This window comes from Typopeltis vanoorti, chromosome 11, assembly GCF_054136105.1.
Source record: "Typopeltis vanoorti isolate ZY-2024b chromosome 11, IOZ_Tvanoo_1.0, whole genome shotgun sequence".
NCBI lineage: Eukaryota > Metazoa > Arthropoda > Arachnida > Uropygi > Thelyphonidae > Typopeltis > Typopeltis vanoorti.
The window spans coordinates 117,798,897-117,813,706 of record NC_143559.1 but is presented as its reverse complement, the minus strand read 5'-3'; the positions used below and the strand labels follow the sequence as shown (position 1 = coordinate 117,813,706).

Genomic DNA, 14,810 nt, shown 5'->3' with positions numbered 1-14,810 from the left:
CTATGTGTACACTCCTAACAAACCAATATTTGGATTTAGCTGGAGTGGCATTCACAAACATCTGAGATTTACAAAACATATAGAGAAAACAGGGACTGAAGTAGGATACCAACACGATACTCCGAGAACTACAGCTCTGTCCTTATGTTTTGCAAGCTCAGAGTATATACATGCCCAGTGTGGGCAATTTCATACCACCCCTCTAAACATGATGCAGTATTAAAATAAAGTTGTAGACAAATCAAATCAGAGGGTGTATAAAACCAACACAGGTGGCTGAACTCTATAAACTCCCTTATAATCCCACCGCTATTAGAAGAACCATTCTCACAATCAAAGCGCCAACACCTGAATAATTACAATTATATTCGGCTATTGAGGACTGATATCCAACGTACTGACAATATCAAACCAGACAGCTTTTCGGTCTTCTGCAAAACACGTATAAGCAGGAGCAACAACCAATCTGGAATGATGGCAAACTCACTTAATAGTCAGAAATGAACTATCACCTGAAAGCACTAGACAAGAATACTCGGAACGGCCTGAACAGGTTATGCATGGTAAATACAGTATACTCGTGTATATATACACGAGTAATAATATTGGTTAACTGTCTGACCCCTGGTACCCATTCAACCGTTGCTACGCCATTGATATATATATATATATATAAAAACGATCATCATTGCCTTCAGTTTTGACTTGCTCTTCTTGCTGTTTTTCATTCTCGGTGACGTGGGAATTTTCCAGTGCATCGATTGTCCTGTTCGTTTCTGGATCTTACTGGAAAATCTACGTCTCATCGCATGTGATGATCTTCTCCTGCAAGTGCGGCTCCACTGCCAGCCGGATTTGCCGTGGATGAGGTAAAGGAGAAAACGGCAACGCTACTGAAGCAGATAACATCTGATGACTTGCAGCACTGATTCCAACAATATCTATCTATATATATATATATTGAATTTGACCGTATGGGTGTGTGTGGGTGCGCTCAACGAAATTTGGAGACCTTTTATTGAATTATATTTTATAATTTATCAAGGACAACTAGTGTTAGTACGATGTCACTCCCACTCAAAGCTATAATGCATCTTGTCAACATCATAAACGCAATACTAAGATTACAGTATTTCCCTCCAACCTGGAAAATTGCGGACATTATTTCAATTCACAAGCCTGGGAAAGATCGACTGTTATTACCTCAAAACCACCGCCCCGTCAGTCTACTATCCAATCTAGGAAAAATTGCCGAAAAAAAATATTCACTCCAGGTTGCGAGAATCAACAAACAAACTAAAGATCATTCCAAACGGACAATTTGGCTTCCGTCGAAACCACAGTACTATCCAGCAAATCCATCGACTTGAAGAATATATTATTACAGGATTCAACTGGCAAAAAAAAAAAAAAAAAAAATCCACTGGTGTTGAATTAATTTGTGGATATTTCGAAAGCTTTTCATAAAATCTGACACTATAGTCTCCTATACAAACTCTTTAGAGTAAACATATCAACGAATATGATACATCTAATCAAATCATATTTTACCGATAGAAAAATGCAGGTCAAGATTAATGGAACAAACTCTACCCAATGCAAAATCCTAGCTGGAGTTGCACAAGGCTCCTTATTGGTCCTGCTTTTATTCTCAATCTCCATGGCAGATATCCCACAGAATCTTATGGCGTTCATCACGGCTTTATACGCAGACGATACGGCAATATTAACGAGATCTTTCTTTTCTTACCTTGTAAAAAAAAAAAAAAAACTTCAATACAGTATCCCAACATTAGAGAAATGATTCTTAGATTGGAGGCTTGAAGTAGACCCTCAAAAAAAAAAAAAAAAAAAAAAAAAACAGCCTACTCTTCACCAGAAAGCCAGCATCCCTTAGAGGGGACAGTCACCTATTTAATGCTAAAATTCCATGGCTAATAGAACGAAATATCTCGGGATACAGACGATATCCCGAGATGGCTCTGCTTGGAGTCATGCTTCCAAATCTAAAATACTAAGACCGCAACGAGTACAAACCAGTGCTTGCTGATGATACTAGATGCTCCGTGGTTTGTCAGAAATAATCAAATTCACCTTGATACCAATATTCCATATATCTCTTATTTTTTTCACTGTCTAGTAGTGAAGTTCTTTTCAAATGCGGCCACGCACCCAAATCAACTGATCAAACAAGCTGCAGATTACAACGATGACCTCTACAATCACAAAAGATCTAAAACCATTTTACTATTCAATGACCCTACTTAGTCCCACAGTCCTCACAGTGGCGAGCTTAATGATCACAAATTACCTTTCACCATGCATCCCTCTAATCTGACAGCGGGGAATATAAAAAGCGGTTAGCTTCACCCTTAATAACACTATCGTTTTTTTTTTCTTGTTAGCACGATGTTGAGGTTTTGAAATGTTAGCACTCATAACTGCAGAAGATGAATCCTGTTGATAGGTGTAGAGTGATATTCAGAAAAAAAATGTGCGGAAGGTTGTACTAAAAAGTCCACCAAAAAAAACCTGTTGGTCTTCTTTACTTTACTTTCTTTCCTTTACTCTCCGTACTTTCTAAATGGCGACTTTTTATTACTTTTTTTTCGATTAGTTTTATAGGTTGGCATAAGAAAGATGAAGGTTTGAGCTAGTTACTTAAATAAATGATGCTAACATCACTAAAAACTTTTCTTCAAAATTTATTTCAAAACTTCTAAAAGATCAAAAACTGATACAAAGCGAAGAACCTCGAAGATCTTCAGTTAAAGAAATATTATTAAGATAGGTGACAAATTCGACTGTCGAGCAGTAGAAAGGAATCAGGACATCCCAGTGGGGGGAAAATGAATTTTTTAACACGGGGGGTAAGGGTATGGAAGTTGTCAGATTACTTCGTTTGAAAGCTAAGTATCTCTTGACTTTTTTTCCTGCTTTTTTAATTTCTTATTTGAATATTCAAATTTCTTCCTAGCGGTCAGAGTGTCAAACAGGTTTTAGAAGATATTAATGGAGATAAGCACGTGACTCCATGGTTGTATCCATTCAAGCGTCTTAGATTAGAATATCTAATAGTGACAACACACCACGATGCATTCGGCTTTCACAGCATTCCAATAATTCAGTTTTTTTTTTTTACATAATCTTTCTCCAACATTCAAAAGGTAGAAGAGTCTGTAGCAAATAAACAGCGCGTGTGGTCATGGGTCAGGAGTAGAGTTATCCGTTGAAATTTTTCTTGAACTGTTGGAGATTGTAGTCATTTGGACTAGTTACTTTATTTCTCACTCTCGGAAGCTGTTCTAAATTAAAATCAGCACTGATAGAGGAATTGAATAGTTGGGTGGTTGTTGGGTGCCTTCGATTTCTGGCTGAAGCAACTGGGACCTTAAAGTCTCCATATTAAGTCGCTAAATTGCGTGCATTGTGCTAGTAGGTTTACCTGTTTTGTGAGGTGAAAAACCCGATTTTCCTTGAAAATATCCACATTTTCACATTAGAACAGTTTTAGGTGAAAAAGCCCTTGGAAATGTGCTTTCGTTCCTGAACCGATTCGAACTTTCCAACCAAAGTGTTGATAGAAAAGGGTTCTTATCGAGCGGGATAATATTCCTAAACAGGCCTTCCACGGACATTTTAAATAGCGAAAGTCAGATAATAGACTATTTTATCAGATCCTAAGTAAGAAAACACTTTCAAGTAACTATTTTTTATTAATTTATCAACAAAAACTGAATTACGTCTTTTTTGAGACATCCCTTAGCTGAGTCGAAATAAAGACATGGCCAGATTCGAATCTCGCTGACCTTTCCTTAATTTAAGCTTTTAAAGTGAGGATTGCACAGTGGGTCTCATACAAAAGAGATTCGTTCAAAATTATTCAACCTCAACCTAGGGACTTCTGTCCCTAGGTCGAGGTTGACCTGAAGAAACCCGGACTGCGAAGGCCAACACCGAGGTGGTCCCAAGCCCTTTTCAGGGCGGGGTCTTCTGGGCCAGGTCATCTCCCTTCTTATTCCTGGTTATACAGTTCTGGATTTGCTCGGCAAACCCATTCCTCTCTAGAAATGTTTTCCGCAGAGTCCTAAATTATATTTACTCCTGTTAAATTTGCTTAGTTTCCTTTGTTTTTTCTTTTTAGTTTTCCTTTTTAAAAGTGAAAAATCAACGACCGTTTTAGAAGCACTCCTGGGGGGTTAACAGCTAAAACAGGTCAGCTGAGGCGACCTCTTTTACCTACTCTACTACTACTAGGAACTCTATCTTTATTTCCTCTCGTACTATCTGCTGAATCTCAGCCTACCTTACTCCACAGGCCAATGATGAGATACGTTGAACTCACAAAATTTTTTTTGAGTGTAAGAAACATATGGGGAACACGGAGAACATTAGGGTCATAAAACTAACAATAAAATATGAATGGACTTGCCTTTTATAAAAATCGAACCGATTTTAATGGGATACTTGAGCTTGTCGGCTTTTGCAGCTTTTTAGTTTTTTATTGGTTAATATTGAAAAACCGAGTTCACACAAATATGATGTTGAAAACTGTAACAAAATTGTCAGTGCCCTTGTGGAGAGAGCTGAGTATTCGGCTTGCACAGAAATCCAAAATTCCTCAAGAGTTATTTCAGAGAATTTCATTTGTAGAGTACGATCTGTTGACAAGGTAACGAATTGTTCTTCTTGTAACGACAATTCACAACTCGATGTATTAATTGTGCCAAATGGATTTCGTATTCAGTCATAACTGTGTGCATTTAAGGAAGGAAAGTAAGTTGAAATCTTTTTTTCCAATATTGTTAATTGTTCTGTTATAACGAAAATAATCCTCTCGACATTTTTATTATGGAGCGAAGGAAAGATATGTACTGTAATTTTTCTGATATGCGGTTTTCCAAAGAGATACTTTTTTTTCTGAAAAGCTGACAATTTGTCAGTGGATATCAAAATGTTTTCCTTTTTCTATTGGATACTTGTATTAATGCTATTTAAGTAATTAAAAATATCGGCTAAATATCCATTTCAGCAACATCAGATATCATTTTGATGGCATTTTACAAAATCATCTGTACCTACATTTTGAAAACAGGCCAATAATTCATTCTTAAATTCTAAAAATCGGAATACCCCTGGATGACCATCTTATTTCAGTGTGCAAAAGCAAATATTCGTACTTGGCTTCCAATGATATGCAAAGTATTTTAAAAAGGCGTGCTTTTAAAGGTCTTGATTTGATGTAATTTACCATTTTTACAACTAGTCTAGTTTTAATACTGTATTAGTTTCAGATGTCATGTGACATCTTTCACCGGCGGAACACTTGTAACCAGTTTGCGGAACACAAGTGTTCCGGGGAACACCGGTTATAAACCAGTTGTATAAGGCCTTGATCAGGCCTCATATGGATTATTGTGCACAGATTTGGTTGCCGGGTTTTCATGGTGACGAGGATATGTTGGAAAGGGTACAGAGAAGATTCACAAAGGTAGTCAGTGGTCTTTGGAATGTGGAGTACGAGGACAGATTGAGGGAATGTAAGTTTCGGAGCCTCGTGAATAGGAGAAAGAGGGGGAGGGTTATGATTGAGACATATAAACTGGTAAGGGGCTGTTAGCGGGTAGATATGGAAGAGATTTTTCATAGAATTGGAGAAGGAAGTAGAATAAGAGGCCACTGCTGGAAACTGTATAAGGAGGGTGTGAGCAAAGCAGTGAGAAGCAGGTTCTTTGCATGGAGGGTGGTTGGTGAGTGGAATGCATTGCCTGAGTGTGTTATGGATGTGGAGAAATTGAATCAGTTTAAGATGCGGTTGGATGAGCATTGTATGCAATAGTGAGTACCTCCCACGATGAGTCTCTGACTCCATGGAGGTCGGGTGTTGATAATAATAATAATAATAATAATAATAATAATAATAATAATAATAATAATAATAATAATAATAATAAAAGATTATCAGCATAATTGTTTAGTACTGTATTTGGAAATACTTATTACAACTGCCGGATAGCGGGCGTTGCAATAAGTGTTTCTAAATAGCAAAAACATTAACATACGGTGCAGTTATTAGGCGCTTAATAAAAATAATACAGCATATCGCATTGCTACCGCAAGGTCGTGGATAATGTAGAAATACAAGTCTAAGCCTGTCTTTTCAGGTATACCAATGTTTGTTGTGTCTTGTACAGTTGGAGAGTCAACATGTCAGCTTCGGTTTCAGATTATCATTATAAGTGGTGCCCATTTTCAAAATCAACAGGGGCCAAACCTTCCATACTCTCACGATAATGTCTGTTGTTAGTTACTGGCTCTACTACCTATTCTTAGTTCAAGAATGTATGATTTTGTACGAAATAGAAAATATTTATATTTCTATATATGATTTATATATATAAAAATAGGAAAAATAATCATTTTCTTAATTCTTTACACATATACAGTCTAATAAAGAAGATACAAATATTTTGTAGACTCTATGAATATACCTTTTTTCTATACATAAAAGAAAAAAATAATAATACCAGTATTATCTTTAAAAATAGCACCAATCAGTGTCATCTCCAATCTGGGTAAGGTTGCGGAGAAGGTCATCCTCTCACGACTCCAAACCTCAGTAAATGACCTAAACATCCTCCCTAAAGAACAGTTTGGATTTCGACAACACCATAGTACTACCCAGCAAATCCACAGAATTTTGGAATATATCACCACCAGCTACGACTGGCGCCAGTGCACAGGAGCGGTATTCCTAGACCTATCTAAAGCATTTGACAAAATCTGGCATTTTGGACTCCTGTACAAGCTTATCTCAGCCGGTACCTCACTACAAATGGTTCATCTAATTAATTTATATCTTCAGAATAGATTACTGCAAGTCAAAATCAACGGTTCTACATCGTCCCAGCGCCATATCTTAGCTGGAGTGCCGCATCTCTACTGGCTCCATTGCTGTTTTCTGTACACATGTCAGACATCCCGCACAATCCGATGTCTTCCATTTTGGCCCTCTATGTGGACGATACAGCAATACTAACCAGATCTCTCAGACCCCATTTCATTACCAGAAAGCTTCAAGAAAACCTTCTAAAGCTGGAGGGTTGGTTCTCCAAATGCAGATTGGAAGTCAACCCCCAGAAAAGCTCAGCCGTTCTTTTCTCAAAAAGGCCAATGTCTCCTGCAGGAGATGTGTTACTATTCAATACTAAAATTCCCTGCCAGACAGAAACAAATTAGCTGGGTGTAATTCTCGACAAAAAAAGCTATCTTTCAACCAACTCATCAAGTCTACGTGCGCAAAGGCATCTAAAGCCATAGCTCAGATCTATCCGCTAATTAATAGAAATAGCAAGCTCAGCAACAGAATCAATTTGCAGCTATACCAGATGACGATTCTTCCTATAATCACCTATGCCTCTCCGGCCTGCAGCCATACCACTAATACTAACATCATCAAGATACAACGAGTGTAGAACAAGTGTTTGAGAATGATTCTGAACGCCCCGTGGTATGTTAGAAACAATCTACTTCATAGAGATGCAAATGTTCCCTATATTTTCTCTTTTCTACAATCCTTAACATCCAAGTTTTTCCTAAAGACGTCCACACACCCCAACGATTTGGTTCAGCAGGCTGCAGCATACGAGGCAACGGACATATTCAAATATAGAAGACCAAAAGCTATATTTGCCTCCTATAGCGATGCATAATCTCCATGCCCATTCAGGGCGAGCAAACTGCTCATAAATTTTACCCTCACTGTAACCATAACCAGATAGCGGGGAATATGAAAAGCATCTTGCTTCACCCCTAAAGACATAAATGTCAATTGTCAATTAAAAATAGTATCATAATGCAATAGTGGATAATACGATTATTCACCATAATTTCCTTCCAAGTTAACACAAAACTCGTCTTGGTCTTAATTCTGAACCAGCTTAAGGACTGTCTGATGAATTCCTGGTATGTTGTAGACGTAGATGCAATCTAACTCCTTGTGAAATCTATGGCAAAACGCATATGTACAGTAATTCGGGCAAAAGGAGGCCCAACACGCTATGAAATAAAAGTATCTAATGTAGGGGCTAGTATATGTACTTGTTTTTGACAAATGCAGAATACAGAGTACCATTGTTTCGGTTTTTATCGTTTATTATTATTTTTTTTTTCGCTTTATATTTCGCTAGCGTTTTCAGTCACAATGGAGAGCCTTTTAACAACCCTAATGCATGATTTATATAAAATAATATTTCGTAAGATAATATCTCCTTTATTAGACATTAATAGCTGTCTAATTAATGCATCCTTATTTATAGACATTATCTGCGAGAATTTTATGCTTGAAAAAATTATAAACGCTCCCATTATTATTGATTAACTAATGATTGGGGCTGCAAAAAATTATATTTACGTCCTCAGCAACATTTTTTCTTTGAAGACACATAGCATCATTAGTTTAGATATAGTTTTGGAAACTTGTATTAACAGCTACTTTTCATATTCTAAATTTTCTTTTATTAGTTCATTTAGAAATTTCTTAGCGTTCTTTTTTTATTATTTATTTAAAGGAAAGTTTTTGACATTTATAGAACAAGTTACAAATAGGTGAAAATTATGACATTCAAAATCAAATTCTATTTTTTGAAAATTAATAGCCTCCATTTTTTTTTATTTCGTTTCTTACTCATACTAATAAAAATAAAAATTACAGACTCTAACTCTAATATAAATAGATCTTAATTTATTACTACACATCTTGAAAAACTATTTGCTATTTAAACTTATTCTAAATTAGCATGGTTGAACAATTTATGTGATATAATACTTGAAAATCATCAAAAATTACGGATTACAGAGATCGTTCATAAGCACGCCACCTATAATTTTAATCACCTTTAAAACTCAAGTATATTACCATAAATTCTAGAACACAATGCAAATTCAGATATATGATTGCGTAAGCACTTGAACATAATATAGGTTCCTATTTTATTTAAAATATAAGTCTATAATCAAAGTTATCATATTTGGTAGCATATATGTTGTTAGGATTTGTTAAATTTTATAAAAATTAATATATGTGAGTAGAAACACCTTTATATTTTTCACATAGTATATATTAATAAAAAAATTATTCCATGAATTTTTTTTTAAATTTGGTTCATTTAATCCACTCATATCTTCAAAATAGATCAATGCAAGTAAAAATCAACGGTTCTACATCCTCCCAGCGACACATCTTTGCTGGAGTGCCGCAGGGATCTCTACTGGCTCCATTACTGTTCTCTATATACATGTTAGACATCCCGCACAATCCGATGACTTCCATTTTGGCCCTATTTGCGGACGATACGGCAAACCAGATCTCTCGGACCCCTTTTCATTACCAGAAAGCTTCAAGAAAACATTCTAAAGCTGGAGGGTTGGTTCTCTAAGTGGAGATTGGAAGTCAACCCCCAGAAAAGCTCAGCCGTTCTTTTCGCAAAAATCCCGCACAATCCGATGACTTCCATTTTGGCCCTAAATGCGGACGATACGGCAATTCTAACCAGATCTCTCAGACCCCTTTTCATTACCAGGAAGCTTCAAGAAAACATTCTAAAGCTGGAGGGTTGGTTCTCTAAGTGGAGATTGGAAGTCAACCCCCAGAAAAGCTCAGCCGTTCTTTTCGCAAAAAGGCCAATGTTTCCTGTAGGAGATTTGTTACTATTCAATACTAAAATTCCCTGGCAGTCAGAAACAAATTACCTGGGTGTAATTCTCGACAAAAAGCTATCTTTCAATCAACACACCAAGTCTGCATGCACAAAGCCATAGCACAGATCTATCCGCTAATTAATAGAAATAGCAAGCTCAGCAACAGAATCAAATTGCAACTATACCAGATGACAATTCGTCCTATAATCACCTATGCCTCTCCGGCCTGGAGCCACACCTCTAATGCTAACATCATCAAAATACAGCGAGTGCAGAACAAGTGCCTGAGAATGATTTTGAACGCCCCGTGGTATGTTAGAAACACTCAACTCCACAGAGACACAAATATTCCCTATATTTTCTCTTTTCTACGATCCTTAGCCACCAAGTTTTTCCTAAAGACGTCCACACATCCCAACGATTTGGTTCAACAAGCTACAGCATACGATCCAACGGACATATTCAAATATAGAAGACCAAAAGCTATATTGGCCTCCTTTAGTGATGCATAATCTCCATGCCCAATCAGGGCTAGCATTCTGCTCATAAATTTTACCTTCACTGTAACCACAACAGATAGCGGGGAATATGAAAAGCATCTTGCTTCACCCCTAAAGACATAAATGTCAATTGTCAGTCAATTTTTTTATTAATATTTACTAATTTAATATTTTAATTTTAAGAACATTTTTTAAAATATGAAACACAAAATGTAAAAAATAACATTTGTGTTTCATTCTTATAAATTATGTGAAAAATAATATTTTGTGTTTCATTCTTAGAAATTATTAATAAAGTAAGATTCAGTATATTAATAATAAAATAACATATTAAAATAATAAAATAAAGAATATTAATATTAATAATAAAATAACATATTAAAATAAAGAATATTAATATTAATAATAAAATAACATATTAAAATAAAGAATATTAATATTAATAATAAAATAACATATTAAAATAATAAAATAAAGAATATTAATATTAATAATAAAATAAAGAATATTAATATTAATAATAAAATAACATATTAAAATAATAAAATAAAGAATATTAATAAAATAAAATAAATCATATTAATGAATTCAGTATATTAATAATAAAATAACATATTAATAATAAAATAAAGTAAATCATATTAATAAAATAAAGCATGTTGATAATATTGATAATATTTACTGCTGTAAAATATTCTTTTATACCGATTAAATGGAAATCATGTGTTTATTATAAATATGCTATTCATATTGATAATATGAATTTAGGACTGAGTGGACAGAAATATTGTACTTTAAAAGGAGCAACATGGTTTTGCGAAGAGTAGGTCTTGCCTTAGTAACTTACTTACTTTCTATAATAAAGTAACAGTGGAGTTGGATAAAGAAAACCCTTAGTTGGTGATATTGCTGGACTTTGAAAAGGCATTTGACAGGATTCCACATGGAACTCTGTTGCATTGGAGCAAATGGGAATGGATTCGAAGCCTGGTGATTTGGATTAGAGGGTGGCTGATGGACAGATATCAAAGAGTGGTTTATGGAGGAGCTGAGTCCAGGACAAGGCTGGTGACTAGTGGTGTACCTCAGGGCTCGGTACTTGGTACTGAAAATAATTTGAAAGGAAATATCCACTTGTTTGCTGATGATGCAAAATTAAGAAGAGCGATAATCAATTCAGATGATGTAGATATCTTGCAGGATGACTTTAACTGGCTGGCGGTATATGGGCTAAGGTAAATGGCTGTCAGTTTAATCTCGATAAGTGTAAGGATGTACTTGATTAGGATGAGATCACATGTTCTTTACTATATGAATGGAACTGAACTGAAAGAAGTTGTCGAGGCTAGGGAATTGGGGATTATTGTGAACATAGAACTTAAGTTTAGAATGCATATATTGCAAAGATTGCCAAATATCACATCAAATTACATGGTTGTTGAAGAATACACTGACAAGCAGGAATAGGGAAGTTATTGTTCCACTTTATAAGGCATTAATAAGACGACATCTGGACTATTGCGCACAGATCTGGTCACCTGGATTCCTTGGAAATGAAGAAGTGGTGGAGAGGATCCAGAGGCGAGTAACAGAGATTGTTGCAGGTCGGTGGAATGTTTTGTATGAGAATAGATGGTCTGTGGTCTCCAAAACTAGTTAATAGACGTAAGAGAGGCGGTAGGATAGAGGCATATAAATTATTAAAGGTGTTTCATAGGATTGATACTGATGATTTTTTCTGAATAGTGAAGGAAGGGAGAGAACGAGGGGTCTTCCCTGGAGATTGTGTATGAGTATGAGTAAAATCTATGAGTATGAGTAATGTATGAGTAAAATCTAGTCTTAACACCCTTAACAAGGGTGTTAAGACTAGATTTTTTGCTTGGGAGAGGGGGATGAATGCGTTGCCAGAAATAGTTGTGAGTGCTTGTTCTGTGAATGAGTTTAAGGAGAAATATGATAGGTATTGTGAAAATAATGGTTAGTGTGTCAATAGGTCTCCAGCGATCAGTCCTCTGACTCCATGCAGACACCGTTATAATAATAATGCTTTACCATATAAAAGCTAATTCAATGCTCTTTAACGCGAGATTTCTGATTTGAGCAGCACTACTCTAATTGAGGACCAATAAATGACAATAAAGGATATATGTACCTCATAGAACTCCTGATCTTGATATTTTCGCCACTGCCGAGTAACACGTTACCAAACTTATAAAAGCATGTAGAGTTGAGCTGCTAATTTTAATTATCTTTTGACTGCGTAAATGACTAAAATATGATTATATTAATTTTAGCAAACATTTCTGAAATATCTATAGATACTTTGTTTTGTAAATATCTGCCTCCATATCCCCCCCTACACACATCAGCTCTAATAAACATTAGAGACAACTTGATTTGGCGAAAGTAGCAAAAAACCCGAGCTTCCGGGAGAAAAATCCTGACCCCACCGCATGAGACCGACTAACTCACCCTCAGTTGAAAAGCCCTAATAAAGGCTCAAACAATCTAGTTTCACAAATAATGACAATCATCATAGTAATAATAACAAATCTCTCCAACTAGGGAGCAATATAACGTCCAATATCACTTTTAAGATCACTAAATATTATTCTCCGATTATTCTGAAGGGGAGTGGGGATATACGCTAGTAATGTTACTTGCGGAAGAGATGGAAGTTGCAAAAGAGGCATCGCCTCAATCAAAGGCGACGTCCAGCTAATTGGAGAGACACCACATCAAGGGTAAACATATAAGCGCTATCTGGTGAATGGTGGATATTCTACATGTCACGTGCTTAGTAATGACGCCACCTCTCGTTACTCGGTTGTCGAGCTCGTATTAGCGTAGTATTATAGAACCTTTGTCTCTTCAAATCTCAAAGATAATAAGAAAGCAGATGAGTAGTATAAAAGCATAAAAATATGCCTTTCATATATTTTATTAAGAATGCTGTCGGCTCAAAGCGAAACTAACGCTCGAGCAGTTTAGTAGCGTGAAAAGAAATTACAAAACAAAAATAGAAACTCCACTATTTTTTAAGTCATTATCCCGCTTTCCATACTCTATTGCTCCTAATGGATTTTTTTTCCCTGTATCTCTTTTCTCGTCTATTCATTTATTCTTTCATTCATTCAAGCATTTGTCCTGAATTCCACAAATCTTTCTTAGCTTGACAATCTCTGCCATCAGCTGATAAATTCAGTGAACACTAAAAGTAGAATATGGTTTCAGTTGTATGATGAATCTTTCGCATAAAAAGGTCATTTACTCTATCTATATACATATATAATTTTATCCTTCTTTCATTCTATTCCTCTTTCCATGCTATATTTGTAAGTTTTTCTTTCTCTTAATTCTATTTTTTTCTTAAATTCTCTGTCTTCCTTCACGCTGACAATTATCTTGCAACTTCTCTCTCTCTCTCTCTCTCTCTCTCTATCTCGTGTGTGTGTGTGTGTGTGTGTGTGTGTGTGTGTGTGTGTGTGTGTGTGTGTGTGTGTGTGTGTGTGTGTGTGTGTGTGTGTGTGTGTGTGTGTGTGTGTGTGTGTGTGTGTGTGTGTGTGTGTGTGTGTGCAAAACTTAAATGAAATCCAAAGCTCTCGCTTCAGTGTTTTAACACTGATGACTTTTCCCATAAAAAAAGTTCCTTAAATCAACTAATCACTGACGCAGAAGTCAATTTAAATCTGTCAAATCTCTCGATAAATGATTTTGAACGAAGAGAGATAAGGACCGACACCTCTCATAACTCTTGCTCGTAGGATTCGCGTGACAGTATCATTAACAGCCACAACCACCTCTTCCAAAATTAATTTTTCAGTTGCCAATTCCAACCGACACGTGAAAAGCTTCTGAAGAAAAACACCAGTCAAATCGAAATAAGAAAAACAAACATAAATAACATAAAACAGCTCTCCTCTCCACACTTTCGCTACCAACAAGCCCTTTAGGGGGGGCCCGTCCGAATTCCATCACATCCTCGCCATTACAAAAAAAAAAAAAAAAAAAAAGCAACAAATTCTAGCCGCACACACCTGCTCGTCTAGCCGAACTTCACGCTCGATTCCTGTAGCCAATGAAAACAGTCGTGTTTTGTGACGTCATCTAGCATACACGAGGAAAAGACTGCAAAATTAAATCACTGTCCAGTAGCGGGACCAAACTCGCTCATCGTGTTACAACCGCTCATTGTCGGTATCTCCTGACGCAACCTTTCGCAGGTGTTAGGATGTGGATTTTTCATACGGGGGTCAAAGTAGTCGCGAAAAGTATGCGAAATCGCGGATTGGTGTTCGTTTAAACACCTTTCGGGGTCTGAGTTTGTGACAAATTACCAGAGCAACATGTCTCCTTGAGGATTACGGACGACGAAGGAGTCGTCCGACCGTAACCCACTCGGCAAAGATACGCTTTGCTTGTTCCGCTGTCGTCTCCGTAACTGGCTTTGCACCCTGCACTGGTCGAGTGGGAGCAAGCATGGAAGAAAGGCTACGAAGCACGCGTACATTTCCGTCAGTGCCTATGGTAGTTCTCCTTGGAGTGTTTCTGCAGGTAAGTCTAAATTAAAATAATAATAATAATAAAAGTCTGTACACCACAAAATTC

General features: G+C 36.3%; 1 protein-coding gene across 1 annotated transcript in view; it reads left to right on the top strand.

Annotated features, from left to right (window-relative positions):
* The first annotated feature begins 14,496 nt into the window (after positions 1-14,496).
* LOC150101983 (uncharacterized) overlaps positions 14,497-14,810 on the top strand; it is a 135,393-nt gene continuing 135,079 nt past the window's right edge. Inside the window, exon 1 of the mRNA XM_090400655.1 lies at positions 14,497-14,756. Within this exon, the coding sequence (XP_090256781.1) occupies positions 14,682-14,756 (75 nt within the window). The 5' untranslated portion in view covers positions 14,497-14,681. The remainder of the gene's footprint in view (positions 14,757-14,810) is intronic.